The 13,129-nt window shown below is 38.5% G+C and overlaps 2 protein-coding genes across 7 annotated transcripts in view; one reads left to right on the plus strand and one right to left on the minus strand.

The window, feature by feature from the left end:
• Positions 1-13,129, plus strand: part of LOC111868578 (nuclear pore complex protein Nup93) — a 54,798-nt gene that overhangs the window by 30,727 nt on the left and 10,942 nt on the right. For all 6 annotated transcript variants that reach the window (XM_023859359.2, XM_023859357.1, XM_023859353.1 and 3 more), the window contains exons 9-12: positions 593-774; positions 3,251-3,442; positions 7,466-7,592; positions 11,711-11,861. In XM_023859359.2, the coding sequence (XP_023715127.1) occupies positions 593-774; positions 3,251-3,442; positions 7,466-7,592; positions 11,711-11,861 (652 nt within the window). The remainder of the gene's footprint in view (positions 1-592; positions 775-3,250; positions 3,443-7,465; positions 7,593-11,710; positions 11,862-13,129) is intronic.
• The window catches only part of LOC111868580 (ADP-ribosylation factor-like protein 2-binding protein), a 26,099-nt gene continuing 24,379 nt past the window's right edge, over positions 11,410-13,129 (minus strand). The window contains exon 6 of the mRNA XM_023859365.2: positions 11,410-11,457. Coding sequence (XP_023715133.1) covers positions 11,443-11,457 — 15 coding nt within the window. The 3' untranslated portion in view covers positions 11,410-11,442. The remainder of the gene's footprint in view (positions 11,458-13,129) is intronic.

Consider the following 13,129-nt stretch of genomic DNA (forward strand, 5'->3'; position numbering starts at 1 on the left):
TTTTTTCTCCAATATCTGACGAATGCAAAAGATCTGATCTGTAGTTGATCTGTTATGTCGAAACCCACACTGATGATCCCCAATAATTTCATCTATATATGGACTTAACCTTGAAAGAAGAATATTGGACAAAATTTTATATGAAGTTGATAGCAGTGATGTCCCCCGATAATTACTACAGTCAGTTTTATCACCCTTCTTGTGAACGGGTACAATAATAGACTCCTTTCACTGATCGGGCAATTTTTCCTTATGCCAAATAGAAGTAATTAGATTGTGGATGTTAGAACATAATATTTCGCCTCCTGCTTGAATAAGTTCTGCCGGAATTTGATCACTATCTGGTGATTTATATCGTTTCAATTTTGCAATAGCACTTTTAACCTCAAAAGGGCTAGGGTCAGGTACTAATGGCTCAGCTGTATGGATTTTTGTCTGCCTAACATCACTGACCCTATGTACATTCAATAACTGAGCACATTAATTATGCTCCCAAATTTTGGTCATGAAATTCTGGAAATGTTTGAATTACTTAATTAGATCTGTTAATGGACAGTTTCAATTTTCTTTCTGTCTTCATGTTATATTCCAGGGCTGTGTACTGTGTCATTGGATCCTGTGATGTGAATGATGAACATTCAGAAGTAGCGAAGGCTGCAGATGATTATATATGGTTGAAACTTTGTCAGATCCATGAAGAAGACAGCTCAGAAACTCAAGCTACAGACAGAATGACTTATGCTCACCTACAGTCATTAATACTTGAAGAATATGGTAGGCATCACCACAGATTTAACTTCTGCCCCAAAAAACACATAGTGTATTTTATGGATGCAGTTGTTTTGTCAAAATACTGTATCATCAGTCTATTTAGGAATTATACCAAAAAAAGTGTAAGAAATTAGAGGTTCAGGTAATGAGTTGTGAAGGTGAAAACAACCTGTTCATGTATACAAGATGCTATCGAAAAGTTCCCAGACTTTTATTGTTGTAACTGCCCCAGTGAAAAAGAGATGAGAGGGGAGTTAAAGGTCACACTTCCACAAGCCTATTTCATAAATCTGCCATGTGACACTGCGCGGTGAACACATTGTTTTTACATGAGTGCTTTCTCAATTTTGTGTTTCGTTTTGTCTGTGATGGATGGCAAAATCGAGCATTGCACCTGCATCAAGTTTTGTGCAAAGCTAGGTAAATCTGCTACCAAAACTCTTGAAATGCTTCATGAGGTTTTTAGAGAACATTCTTTAAGCCAGACTGCGGTTTTTGAATGGCATTCAAGTTTCAAGGCTGGCCGAGTGTCAGTTGAAGACGACGAATGTTCAAGGCGACCAAGCGCCAGCAAAACAACAGAAAATGTTGACAAAAAATGAGAATTCATCCATGAAGACTGTCCTCTAACTTTCTGTGAGCTTGCAGACACCATTAGGATCAGGTATGGAGTTTGCCAGGAAATCTTAAGAGAAAATTTGGACATGTGCTGCATTGTCATGAAATTTTGTTCTCTGTCTCTTGACAAACGATTAAAGCAGTGGTGCACAAACGTTTGTCTTGAGCTACAAGAAAAGGCTAACGAGGACTCAACTTTTATCTCTAGGATCATAAGGGGTGACAAAAGTTAGATTTACAGTTATGATCCAGAAACAAAGCAAAATCATTGCAGTGGAAGGGCCCACAATCACCAAGAGCAAAAAAGGTGGCAAGTCTGGTGTTCACCAAAGAGCATGCGCATTGTTTTTTTTTATTGTGAAAGGGATTTTTCACCTTGAATTTGTTCCTCCTAACACTATGGTCAACTGTGACTTTTTGAGACACCTGAGAGGAAATATGTGACAAAAAGACTGGAACTTTGGTGCAACCTCAACTGGATCCTTCATCATAACAACATGCCCGCCCACACGTCCTTAAAACCACCGAGTTTTTGACTAACAGCAACATGGTTATCATTCCCCATTCTCCCTACTCGCCATACTTAGCCCTCTGTGATTTTGCTTTGTCTCCCAAATTGAAAATGAAACTGAATGGATGACGTTTTGAAACAGTGTCTGACATCCAAAGAGAGTCACAAGTGGCACTCAACAGCATTAAGGAAAATGACTTACATAATGCTTTTGAAGCATGGGAAAAACGATGGGATCATTGTATACATTCCCAGTGAGACTATTTTGAAGGAGATGGCAGCCAAAATTGAGTTAAGTTAAGCCAGAATTTCTTTTTTGACCTAATCCGAGAATTTACATTGGTGTCCCAGTCTGGATAGTCAGATGCATATTAACACCCAGCAACTAACAATGAATGGGTTTAATGCCCGATTAAAATCAGTTATTTGTGAGCATTTTGCCTGGATTTTGGTGGCCTAAGGCAGGATTAAGTGGTGGGCTCCTAGGACCATGGTAACAGAGCTTTCTTTTCTGTAAAAAGTGGGTAATTGCTCAACTACATGAGCAAGAATTGTCTTATCAAGGTAGACTGCTCCCTGAAGTTAGTGAAAGTAGTTTTGGTGGTTTCATTTGTTTGTGAATATGTGTGTGCTGGTGTGTGTATTTGTCTCTGTGTCTCCCTGTCTGATTCTTTAGTAAAGAAGCTGTTGCTGATTTCCTGTCCCTATATTTGAAGTATATTGTGGTGTATAGACCCATTACTAGGCAGAGACCTCAAAATAAACAAGTACAGCCATTGCTCTGCAATAGGCAAGTAGATAAATGGCCATTTCTGAGCAATGGCTCGGTAAACACATTCCCATGGAACTAATATGCATGAAACAGTAGACTTACTGTTGGAAACAGGGTGTTTTCTATGTGGTCCATGCTGAGGAGTTATAAAGAAGAGAATTGGGGCAACCATTTCAGTTGAGCTGTGCAAGGGAGGCTGAGGAGAAATGGTGTTATAGTTGAGTTGACAGTTTACATGAGGTTTGCATGGGCGGCCATAACGAGGACCTGAGCATGACAAGTTGAAGAATCTCCACTATTCTAAGCCATTGCCAAGTAAGGGCTGGTGAAGGCACAGGAGGCTGGAAAAGGCTTAGCAGGTGCTGTGGTGATCTGTGACTTCAATAATACTGCTGTAATTGTAGTTCCAAGTAGTGTGTATAAGTGGTCAATAAATTGATTCTCCAATCCAGACCCCATCTATAATCACACATACATGTGACAATGTTAACAAATTTAGGATATATCTAAGTTATAGCTTTTGTTTGCGATTAATCTTAAAAATGTTCTCACAGTTGTTTTTTTTTTTTCTCTATCAGGTGAAAGTCACTACAATGCTCATGAGCAGCCACATGTGTATTTCCAAGTTCTGATTCTTACTGGTCAGTTTGAAGCAGCAATTGAATTTCTGGCCCGCACTGAGAAACTGCGGGTTCATGCTGTGCACATTGCAATAGCACTCAATGAACATCATTTGCTAGGTGTTCCATCAAATGTGCAGGCTCCTTTATGTGAGTATATGCAAAACTTATGGATAGAAGCCCTACTCCCATTCATATCATTAGTAAATGAAAGAATCAGAATAAAAATAATCCTTTCATGGTGATAACATTAGTACACTGGAGTTTTATCTGAACACTTTATGTACGACGTTGGTAAACTTTGCCTGTATATGTTTATGACAGTTCTCAGCCTGTCAAACTATTGGCACTGATATAAGACAATATATTTACTGCACGAGATGTAAGTATCAAGAAATACATGTTTAAACACACTCTTATTTTCAGATTACCAATTAATATCAATTTCAGGAGATTAATTATAAATGTCAGCTCATAAACTTAATACATTAACAAGCAATTATGGAATGACAGTTTCAACATAGAAATAAAAAAACAACATGCAAGTTCATGCACAGAAATCTGCAAGGCAATTATCAGGAACTGTTTTTATTGTTTGTGAAGTCTGTCTGTTCTTAGACATTATTTCTGTGATCTTTAGAACACAGTTCTTGTGGGGCAGGCCACATAAAGAATATTGTATTCCCATACTAAATGGTCTGAGTGTGTTTAGAATTTCACTTACATAAAATTGTGGGTCACTATTTGTAACTATTCAGACACACCACTAAATTATCTTAAAATGAATAAAACTGAAAATGCATTATTTTTCTTATGAAGGAAAGGATTGAAAAAAGAAATTGACTTGGACCCAAATTGATGAATGTAACAGCAAAATTAACAATTTTCCTGTGGTTATCTGTCCCAAAAGTAAGATTTTTATTTGTACCAATATTCTCTGCAATGTGCTGTTTGGGAGAAACAGATTGGGGTAGACAGACAAACAGAAGTACATCCAACTATTATACAGGGTGTTTCACGACTTTAGGGCATAACTTTGTGATCAAAAAAGTTCACATAAACATGTGTCCGATTTTGGACGGTTACGGAGTTATGACCATTTTAAAGTCAGAATAGAAGGTAATGATTACTGATAATAAACGGAATAAAATAATAAACCAGCATAATACATTTAAAGTATGAATGTAAAGTTAACTTTGTGAAATTACCTTTAATTTGAATTTATTGGTGCTTAAAGCTGATTTTCGAAAATGCTACCGCCGGCCGTAACACAGGCTGCTGCTTGGTTGTGAACTGTGCGGTTACATACCAACCCACCCCGCCTTAGGTACTACATCTCAAGTGTCGAGATAACAAGAATGCTGTGTCTGTAGCTGGCTAAAAATAGCGACCTGACAGCTGACAGACACGGTTCACACGAGGGCGTGTACGGGAATGAAAAAGCGGTCATAAGTCTGTAACCATCCAAAATCAGACACATGTTTATATGGACTTTTTTGATCACAAAGACCTAGGAAATCATCTCCTGCAGTTATGCCCTAAAGTCGTGAAACACTCTGTATATACAAGTCACATTTTGCAGCCAAGAACCCACAAGAAATAGAACTGCGATTAACAGCAAAAGCATACAACATCCCAGTCTTTTTGAGTTCATCAGCCACATTACCACTGGATGCTGTGTAGTCTGGATACCAGCAGTGTCATCACCCATAAACTACAGAAAATAAGCAAGTCACCACATTCAAGTACCTTGGATACTTGCTGTCAAATAAGAGATGAAAGATACAGATACTAAAATGTCTAACTTCTGGAAAGAATTATGCTGTCTATCTGCTGTACTACTAACTGTAATGTGGTATTTTGGCATTCTGGTATTGTGACATATGACCAGCAACACAGCAGATGCACTGTAATAGTAGTGTGACATATGGCCAATAAATCTTAAATCCAATGTGTCCACAGAGAAACATTTGGTGGACATTCCATTTTCTGTGCCATTCAGTGTGGCTCCCGCTGCTTAGAATTAGAATTAAAAATTATGGATGCCAATTGATATTGATAAATCAATGTGATATCAGGGAAAAAGTATTTGGTATCACTATGGATTCAACATATCAGTGCATTGTGTAATTTCTTGGTAGTATCAAATTTCTCTTTGTTTCAAAGTTCTGAAAACAAAGTCAGTTCATTTTGTTGTAGGAAGAGGGAATATGTAACTATACATAACAGGTGTATAATTCAGGCAAAGGCAATGTACAGTACTTGAGACTGATTTCTGTTGTTTAAACTACAGGTGTTTAACATAGAAATGTCAGCTTAAATTCCTACAGTGACAAATTACTGTATTGTCAAAGCTGCTTTTCTTTTGTGGACATATATATAGACATTGTCTAAAAGTCCCTCTGTATTTTTCTTAGCTGTATAGTTTAGATAAAATGTCAGTGGACTTCATGTGTTGTCAGATATAACAGATTATGTAAAGGTGAAAATATTCAATAATTAGCACTTGTACAGTTGATAAGTTTTAATTAACACTTCGCGGACCGGTGATTTAAATATTTAAATCAGCATTTTTAAACATACTACCCTAACTTGTGCACTGTTCACTTTAGAAATTAATATAAAATCTCCTAATTAATTTTTTGAACTAAAATTTTTGGAGAACACTTACCAGTGCTTCTAGAAGTGCTTGAGGATGTGATATTTCTGGAAACTTTCCCCTTTGTGAAGTGGCATTACACAGAACTTGCAAATGTAGACATACTCCTTTTTTAGTGAACTGTGCAAACACGGCATTGCCTAGAAGTATTCTTCCCCTTGGAATGTACACTCTTCACAATTTTCATGAGGGTATTTTTCTGCATATCACTCAAGAGTCGCCCTGGGGTGTCCACATGAGGCCTTCATGGGGTGGGAGTCGATGGGCCCGGTCGTACTAAGTCTTTGTGTGACCCTGGTTCTGCCGCCACCATCTGGACTGTAGCCCAGGCCTTTGACACATTCATCAGAAATGCTTTGTATTTCAATTTTGAATCAGGGTTTAGATTTTTTTAGATTTTTTGCTGTCCCCGCAATGTTACTACGTGCAATGTTATTACCCGCATTATCGTCGGAGCTACTGTCACTTTTACTGTCTGTGGCCACAATTCTTTGTTGTCCCCCGTCACTGTCGCTGTCTGAATGACAATTAATCCATTACTACGTGTGTCACAAGGCAGGTCAGCTAGGTCATCGGAGGAGAATTTGTCCTTGATCCATTCTCCCCACTAGCTACTGGCTGATACACACAGCTTGAAGAAGGCAAATCATTTTCTTTTATAGTCGGTTAAGTAAACAGCAAGGTCAAGTTACTGCCAGCTAACTTAACATTCCAGAGTCTTATCATGTATCTGCAGGCAGTTGCATGCAATGTAGGTGGCGCCAGAGCGATGTATAGTGTGTTGCAACTTATCGTGTTCTAAAAACCTGTTAACACGCGAACAGTCCGCCATGTTTAAAAGCGAAAAACATTTTAAAGGGTGTGCATCCCGCAAAGTGTTAAAAGTGCAGGTTGTATTATAATTTAAGTATTTTTTTTTTCATTGGCGTTACAGCCCTCATTTGGACCTAGGCCTACCTCCATGAAACTGTCCATTTCACTTCGGTTTACTAGATCTTAGACATATGGTAGGACTTCTTGGGCGGGTGATCAGCTCATTGCAAGGCCTCTGCCTGTACACAGACACAGAAAAACACACACAAACATCCATGCCTTGAGTGGGATTCAAACCCACGATCCCGGCTTCCAAGCAAATGAAGACAGTGCATGCCTTAGACCGCTCAGCTACCGTGACCGGCAATTTGTAGTTTAGGCAAAGACAGGATACACTGTTTAAAACTAAATTTAATTAGATATTTGTCAATTAAAAAGTCCTAAAATCAGTAAAATGGTTCGATATCAATATAAACGTTAGATACCAATTTAGACATTGGTATCAGTTGGCATCACTGTTAAAAACTATGGAGTTGACCATAGGTAACCCTTTCTATTCATGCAAAGTGGTTTCGTAAGCATTGTTATATGATGTCTAGTTACAAGATTTTGTTCATCGCCTTTGTAACTAATTCTAAATCAAAAATGGGGTATATGTTGTGATATAGTTTTATTCAATTTTTTTCTTTTTATTCTTGTAGTGTCAGTTGATCCTGGTGATAGACCTCCTGCTCGAAGGCTGAACTTGGCTCGGCTCATCATGTTGTATGTTCGCAAGTTTGAAGCTTCTGATCCCAAAGAAGCATTGCAGTACTATTATTTTCTGAGGTGAGTGGTTTTAAAACTTTGCAGACTGGTGGCATATTTTTATGCCCAGCGCTTTTAAACGTGGCAGACCAGTGGCATATTATTATGATTTTAGGACACGTTAGATTGTAACACACTATACGTTTGTTTGGCACCACCAAAATGAAATGACTACTGTGTAATATTATTCCAGAATATTTGCTTAGTAGGCAGTAACTTGATCTTGCTGTTTGGGTTCCCCCTCCAAAGGAAAATGATCTTTGACCCTTCAAGCTCTTATGTACCAGGCAGGAAGTTAGTAGTGCAGTGAGTCAAGGACAGAAGCGGTTGAAAACAAGCAATATGTGACTTGTTCTCTGAGCTATCTGACATTCCTTCTGAGATGTGTAGTGATAGTGATTTAGACAGTGGCAGTGACGGGACAACAAACACTTGTGGCCACAGACAATAAAAGTGAAACTGGCTCCGATGAAAGTGCAGGTAGAAATGCAGGTAGTAAAATTGTGGGGACAGCCACATTGGGGAAAGTAGACAAAACGCCTACTTTGGGACAGTTTACTGGAAATCCAAGGGTGAAACAAATTCCATTGGACCAAACGCAAGTGTCTGAAGTAGCAGAACTGTCTTTTGGAGATAGGGATACTTGTGTTGTGAATATGATTTCCACAATTTACAATTTGAGCGTGGTTGATGTTCAAAGGAGACATGGACAAGTAAAGAAGCCTCTTTGTATTTCTGAGTATAATATGTTCATGAAGGGAGTTGATAGAGCTGGTCAGTACTTGGCCTATTATTCTCTTCCTAGGAAAATAAAATGGACAAAGAAAGTTGCCTTGTGGCTTATAAATTGTGCCATTTTCAATTCATTTTTGGTTTACAAAAATCTAAACCCTGATTCAAAATTGAAATACAAAGCATTTCTGATGAATGTGGCAAAGGCCTGGGCTACAGACCAGATGGTGGCGGCAGAACCAGAGTCAGGCACAGACTTAGTGCGACCGCGCCCATCAATTCCCACCCCATGCAATCCTCATGTGGACACCCCTGGGCAACTCTCAGGTGATATGCGGAAACATACCCTTATGAAAATTGTGAAGAGTGAACATTCCAAGGGTAAGCATCCTTCTAGGCAGTGCTGTGTTTGCACAGTTCACAAAGGGTAATATTTCCAGAAATATCACACCCTCAAGCACTTCTAGAAGCATTGGTAAGTACTTTACAAAAGTTTTAGTTCATAAAATGAATTAGGAGATTTTATATTAATTTTTAAAGTGAACAGTGCACAAGTTAGGGTACTAGGTTTAAAAATGCCAGTCCTCAGGGTGATTTATATATTTAAACTGCCGGTCTGCAAAGTGTTAATTGAGTTGAGAACATTTTAACCTGCATCATATATTCAGATAGAATAATTCAGGTTGGTAGTAGCTGTAATGTTAGAGGCTTTTTTTTAAATACAGTGCAACTTCCAATAATACAAGAATTTACAAAATAAAAATAAAATGCTCATTCTAACAGATACTGCCGATATCTGAAAATGGTTGAAATATGTAACTACAAGTCCATCCCTTAACATCCATTTGCTTCTAACACAGTATGGCGCTGAAGCTTGTATAATAATACTTCTGTGACAATATTTCTTTTTCGCTGAAGTGTCTATCATGGGGATGTAAAGATAACAAAGAATAATTTAACATTCACATCCTTGTTAGCATTATATGAACTGAAGAGTTAAAGTTTTTCTGAAACTGGCTTCATCTATTGCATGCTACTTACAACCAGGCACGCTCATTAACTGTATTTTTTGGTCACACCTTATATATTGTGAAATGTCAACACATTGACAGGCAATGGGTTGGTAAACAAGTTCACACGAAGACAGATTCTTGGTAAACAGTCCGTTGCTAGGTTATGCAACAATGGAAGAATGTCCATAAACATTCTCATGGCAGCAAATACAGGCAACAATAGAAGAACTGCCATTTCTGTTCGACAGCCAGTAAACAATTCCAAATATGCAACAGTATACGGGAAACTGTTTTCTATGCAGTCTGTGGCAAGCAACAGTAGAACAATGGGGTTATGCAATCCATTTCTAGGCAATGTCTTGGTAAACACATTTCCACATATTGGACCTTGCTATGCAACACGGTGACATCATCAACAATTTAACTGTTTTCTATGTGGTCTGTGCCATTGCTGTATAACAAGAGCGAATTGGAACTAGGAGTACAAAGTGATTGAAGACAAGAAGACTTCATAGTGATTTGAAGTGATGGGTTCTGTGTTGAGATCCCTTGCCAGAAGACAACTACTGTAGATGCACAATCCTAGTGCATGTGCAACAGTGAACTGGAAAGTGTGTATGAATCAGTGGTAGTGCTGTATTTAAATGTGATTAAGAGAACTTTTAACCAAGGTGCTAATAAATCCAATCATCCAAACTAGAACCCATTAATTTTGTCACACATACCACACTATGCGTGACAATATGTAACATTAACATATTGACTGTGTCGATATTTTTTTCTCATTATAATAAAGATCTCATTATACACCATATGCACTACATTGTAACTCTATAGTGTACGTAGACAGGATCTGTGCCTGTTACGTTACAATGGTAGCATATTAATCACAGTCACAAACTGAAATTGTGAAATTAATTTCACCGATAGTTACTCATAAGAAAAGGGAATGCTGTTAAGACTCATTTTCACATGACAGTGATACTTTCAGTATCAAAGTCAAGACAGTTGTCACCAAAAATCAAACTTAGCTTGATTCTGTGGCAAAGTCACAACATTAATGTTGGTAATTGTAACTGTATGTTCATGGTGGCATATGTTGAGACATTCAATGTCATGATTTTATGTCATGTGAGAATGAGCCTTTAGTTTGCTTGGGTTTAGTATATACTGTGTTCTTTGGTATTGTGAACACTGTTCAAAAAATTAATCCAGTTTGCCTTCCTATTTCACTATTTGATGAGCTGCTGAATTCACACAGATATGTATTATTTCAAACTTCATATTCCAGTCCAATGTTTCCCATTTCATCGCTTCAGTTACTGTTTCCAAAATTCTGCATTTGGTACCAATTGAAACACAGTAGGTGTTTGATGAGAGACAAAACTTTAAATGTATTAGTTGTGTTCTGTAATATCATCATTCAAGGTTAGTGGAACAGCAGAGGAAGGGGAGACCTGTGTGACATGGAGGGGAAGGTACTGTACAGTGTCTGTGTAAATAAGGCAAGCAACACAATACACAATGAAACAAGCAGCTGGACTCTTGAGGTAATTCAGATGATATCAAATCTGTGTAGTTGAAACAGCAACATCAGAGAATCTAGTAATCAGTTGTTGAGAAAAGTACAAATCTACAAAAATGCAAAACTATGGATAGGATGAAGATTGTTCCAACTTTTTTTTTTCCTTGGCACTACAGCCCCAGTGGGCCTAGGCTTACCTCCATGAACTTCTCTGTTCACTTCAGTTTTTCTAGATCTTACGCATTCGGTAGGACTCCTTGGGCAGGTGATCAGCTCGTCGCAAGGCCTCTACCTGTACACAACCACAGAAAAACGCACACAAATATCCATGCCCTGAGTGGTATTCAAACCCACGATCCTGGTTTCCAAGCGAGTGGAGACAGTACATGCTTTAGACCGCTCGGCTACCGTGACCGGCTGACTGTTCCAACTACCTGTATGAATTCACAAAAGTTGTGTTTGCTTTTTCTTTTCTACATTTGTACTAATTTGATAAAACATTAATTGATCTTTTTTGGGTTTACAGAATAGCAAATTTCACTCTCTGTACTTACTGTGTCCAAGGCCATACAGGTTGTGCCCAAAAATCCTGGAAATTCAGTCAGTATTCTGGAAGCTAGAACAAAAATTTTTTTGGCTTACCATTTATTTTAGACAGTAATGGCAATTCAAAATCAGGAGGTCAGAATTTTAAGAAACCCAAGGAAAGTCTGTCTGTCCTCAGTGCTACTGCAAGGAGAATGCACACATTTCTTTGTGTTGGCATTTCAGCAGGAATTCCACTGATCCTTAATTTCCTGCACTTGACTCTCTAATGATGCATATTTGTTTGTATATGGATCATAATTCTGTTTTTGTGGTATTTGCAGGAACATGAAGGGTCCTGATGGAGGTAACTTGTTCATGACTTGTGTGAGTGATCTGGCTCTGGAGTCCAGAGAATTTGATCTGCTGTTGGGTGTCTTGGAGCCTAATGGGCTAAGACTCCCAGGTCTTATTGACACCTTTCAAGGAGTACAGGTATGTCATAAAAGTATAAGGGATATACTAAAACTTTGCAATTTTCTTCCATAACTTGCAGGTGGATGTTGAAATATAGGCCCTGATTTGTGCAGATAATTTGGAGCTGAGTGTTAATTTGTTGGCAATAGAAAATAGTCTTCTTTTTAATACTTTTCAAAATGGTATACCTAACACATTAATGCTGTTCATTACAATGTTTGCACACCAGCCAATGTGATCGTATTCATCATATGCGCTTAGTAATACTTCCAGATGAATTGATTTTGATTAAATTGGGTTGTGAATGTTTTTACTAATATTTATTGACCTTGTTCCAAATAAAAAGCTTGAGCTCCTGTTTTATACAAGGGCCTAAGATGCCTTTGTAGATATACATGGTGCAATCCAAAAGTTCCCGAAATATATTAATAAAAACTATTACATCTTACCTAGATCTTATTCTGCACCATCACCTTCAAAGTAGTCCCCTTGGGTGTGCATACACCGATCCCAGCATTTCTGCCACTTTTCAAATGCATCCTGGAAGTCTTTCTTTGTTAGGATGTTTAGTACTGTCTATGTTTCCGCTTGAATTTCCTCAACTGTATCAAATCTTCGCCCCTTCAACTTGATTTTCATCTTGGGGAAGAGAAAGAAGTCACATGGAGCTAAGTCTGGCGAGTACGGTGGGTGGGGAACAACTGCCATCTTGTTTTTAGCCAAAAATTCCTGCACAATGTAAGCTGTATGCGGTCGTGCGTTGTCATGGTGGAGTACCCAGTCGTTCATGCGCCACTTCTCTGGACGTTTTCTCCTCATGTCCTCCCTCAAACGCCTTAGAACATCGTGATAAAACTCTTTATTGACTGTCTGACCAGGAGGGACAAACTCCTTATGAACAATCCCGTCAGTATCAAAAAAACAGATCAACATGGACTTAATGTTGCTCTTGACTTGTCAAGCTTTTTTTGGCCGAGGTGAAGGGCTCTTCCATTGCGATGAATGCTGCTTGCTTTCAGGGTTGTAGCCATAAACCCAACTTTCTTCACCAGTGACAACCTTCGAAAGAAAGTTTGGATCCTCTTGAAGCTGTTGCTGAAGTTCCCTGCAGACTTCCAAGCGATGCTGCTTCTGTTCATTTTGCAGCAGTCATGGCACAAACTTCACCCCAATCCTCCTCATGTTCAGTTCCTCTGACAAAATTCGTTGACATGTACCACAACTTAGTCCCAAGGTGTTACAGAGGTCTTGGATGGTCAGTCTACGATCTTGCAGAATCAGATCCC

The sequence above is a fragment of the Cryptotermes secundus genome, unplaced genomic scaffold (assembly GCF_002891405.2).
Source record: "Cryptotermes secundus unplaced genomic scaffold, Csec_1.0 scaffold330, whole genome shotgun sequence".
Taxonomy (NCBI): Eukaryota; Metazoa; Arthropoda; class Insecta; order Blattodea; family Kalotermitidae; genus Cryptotermes; species Cryptotermes secundus.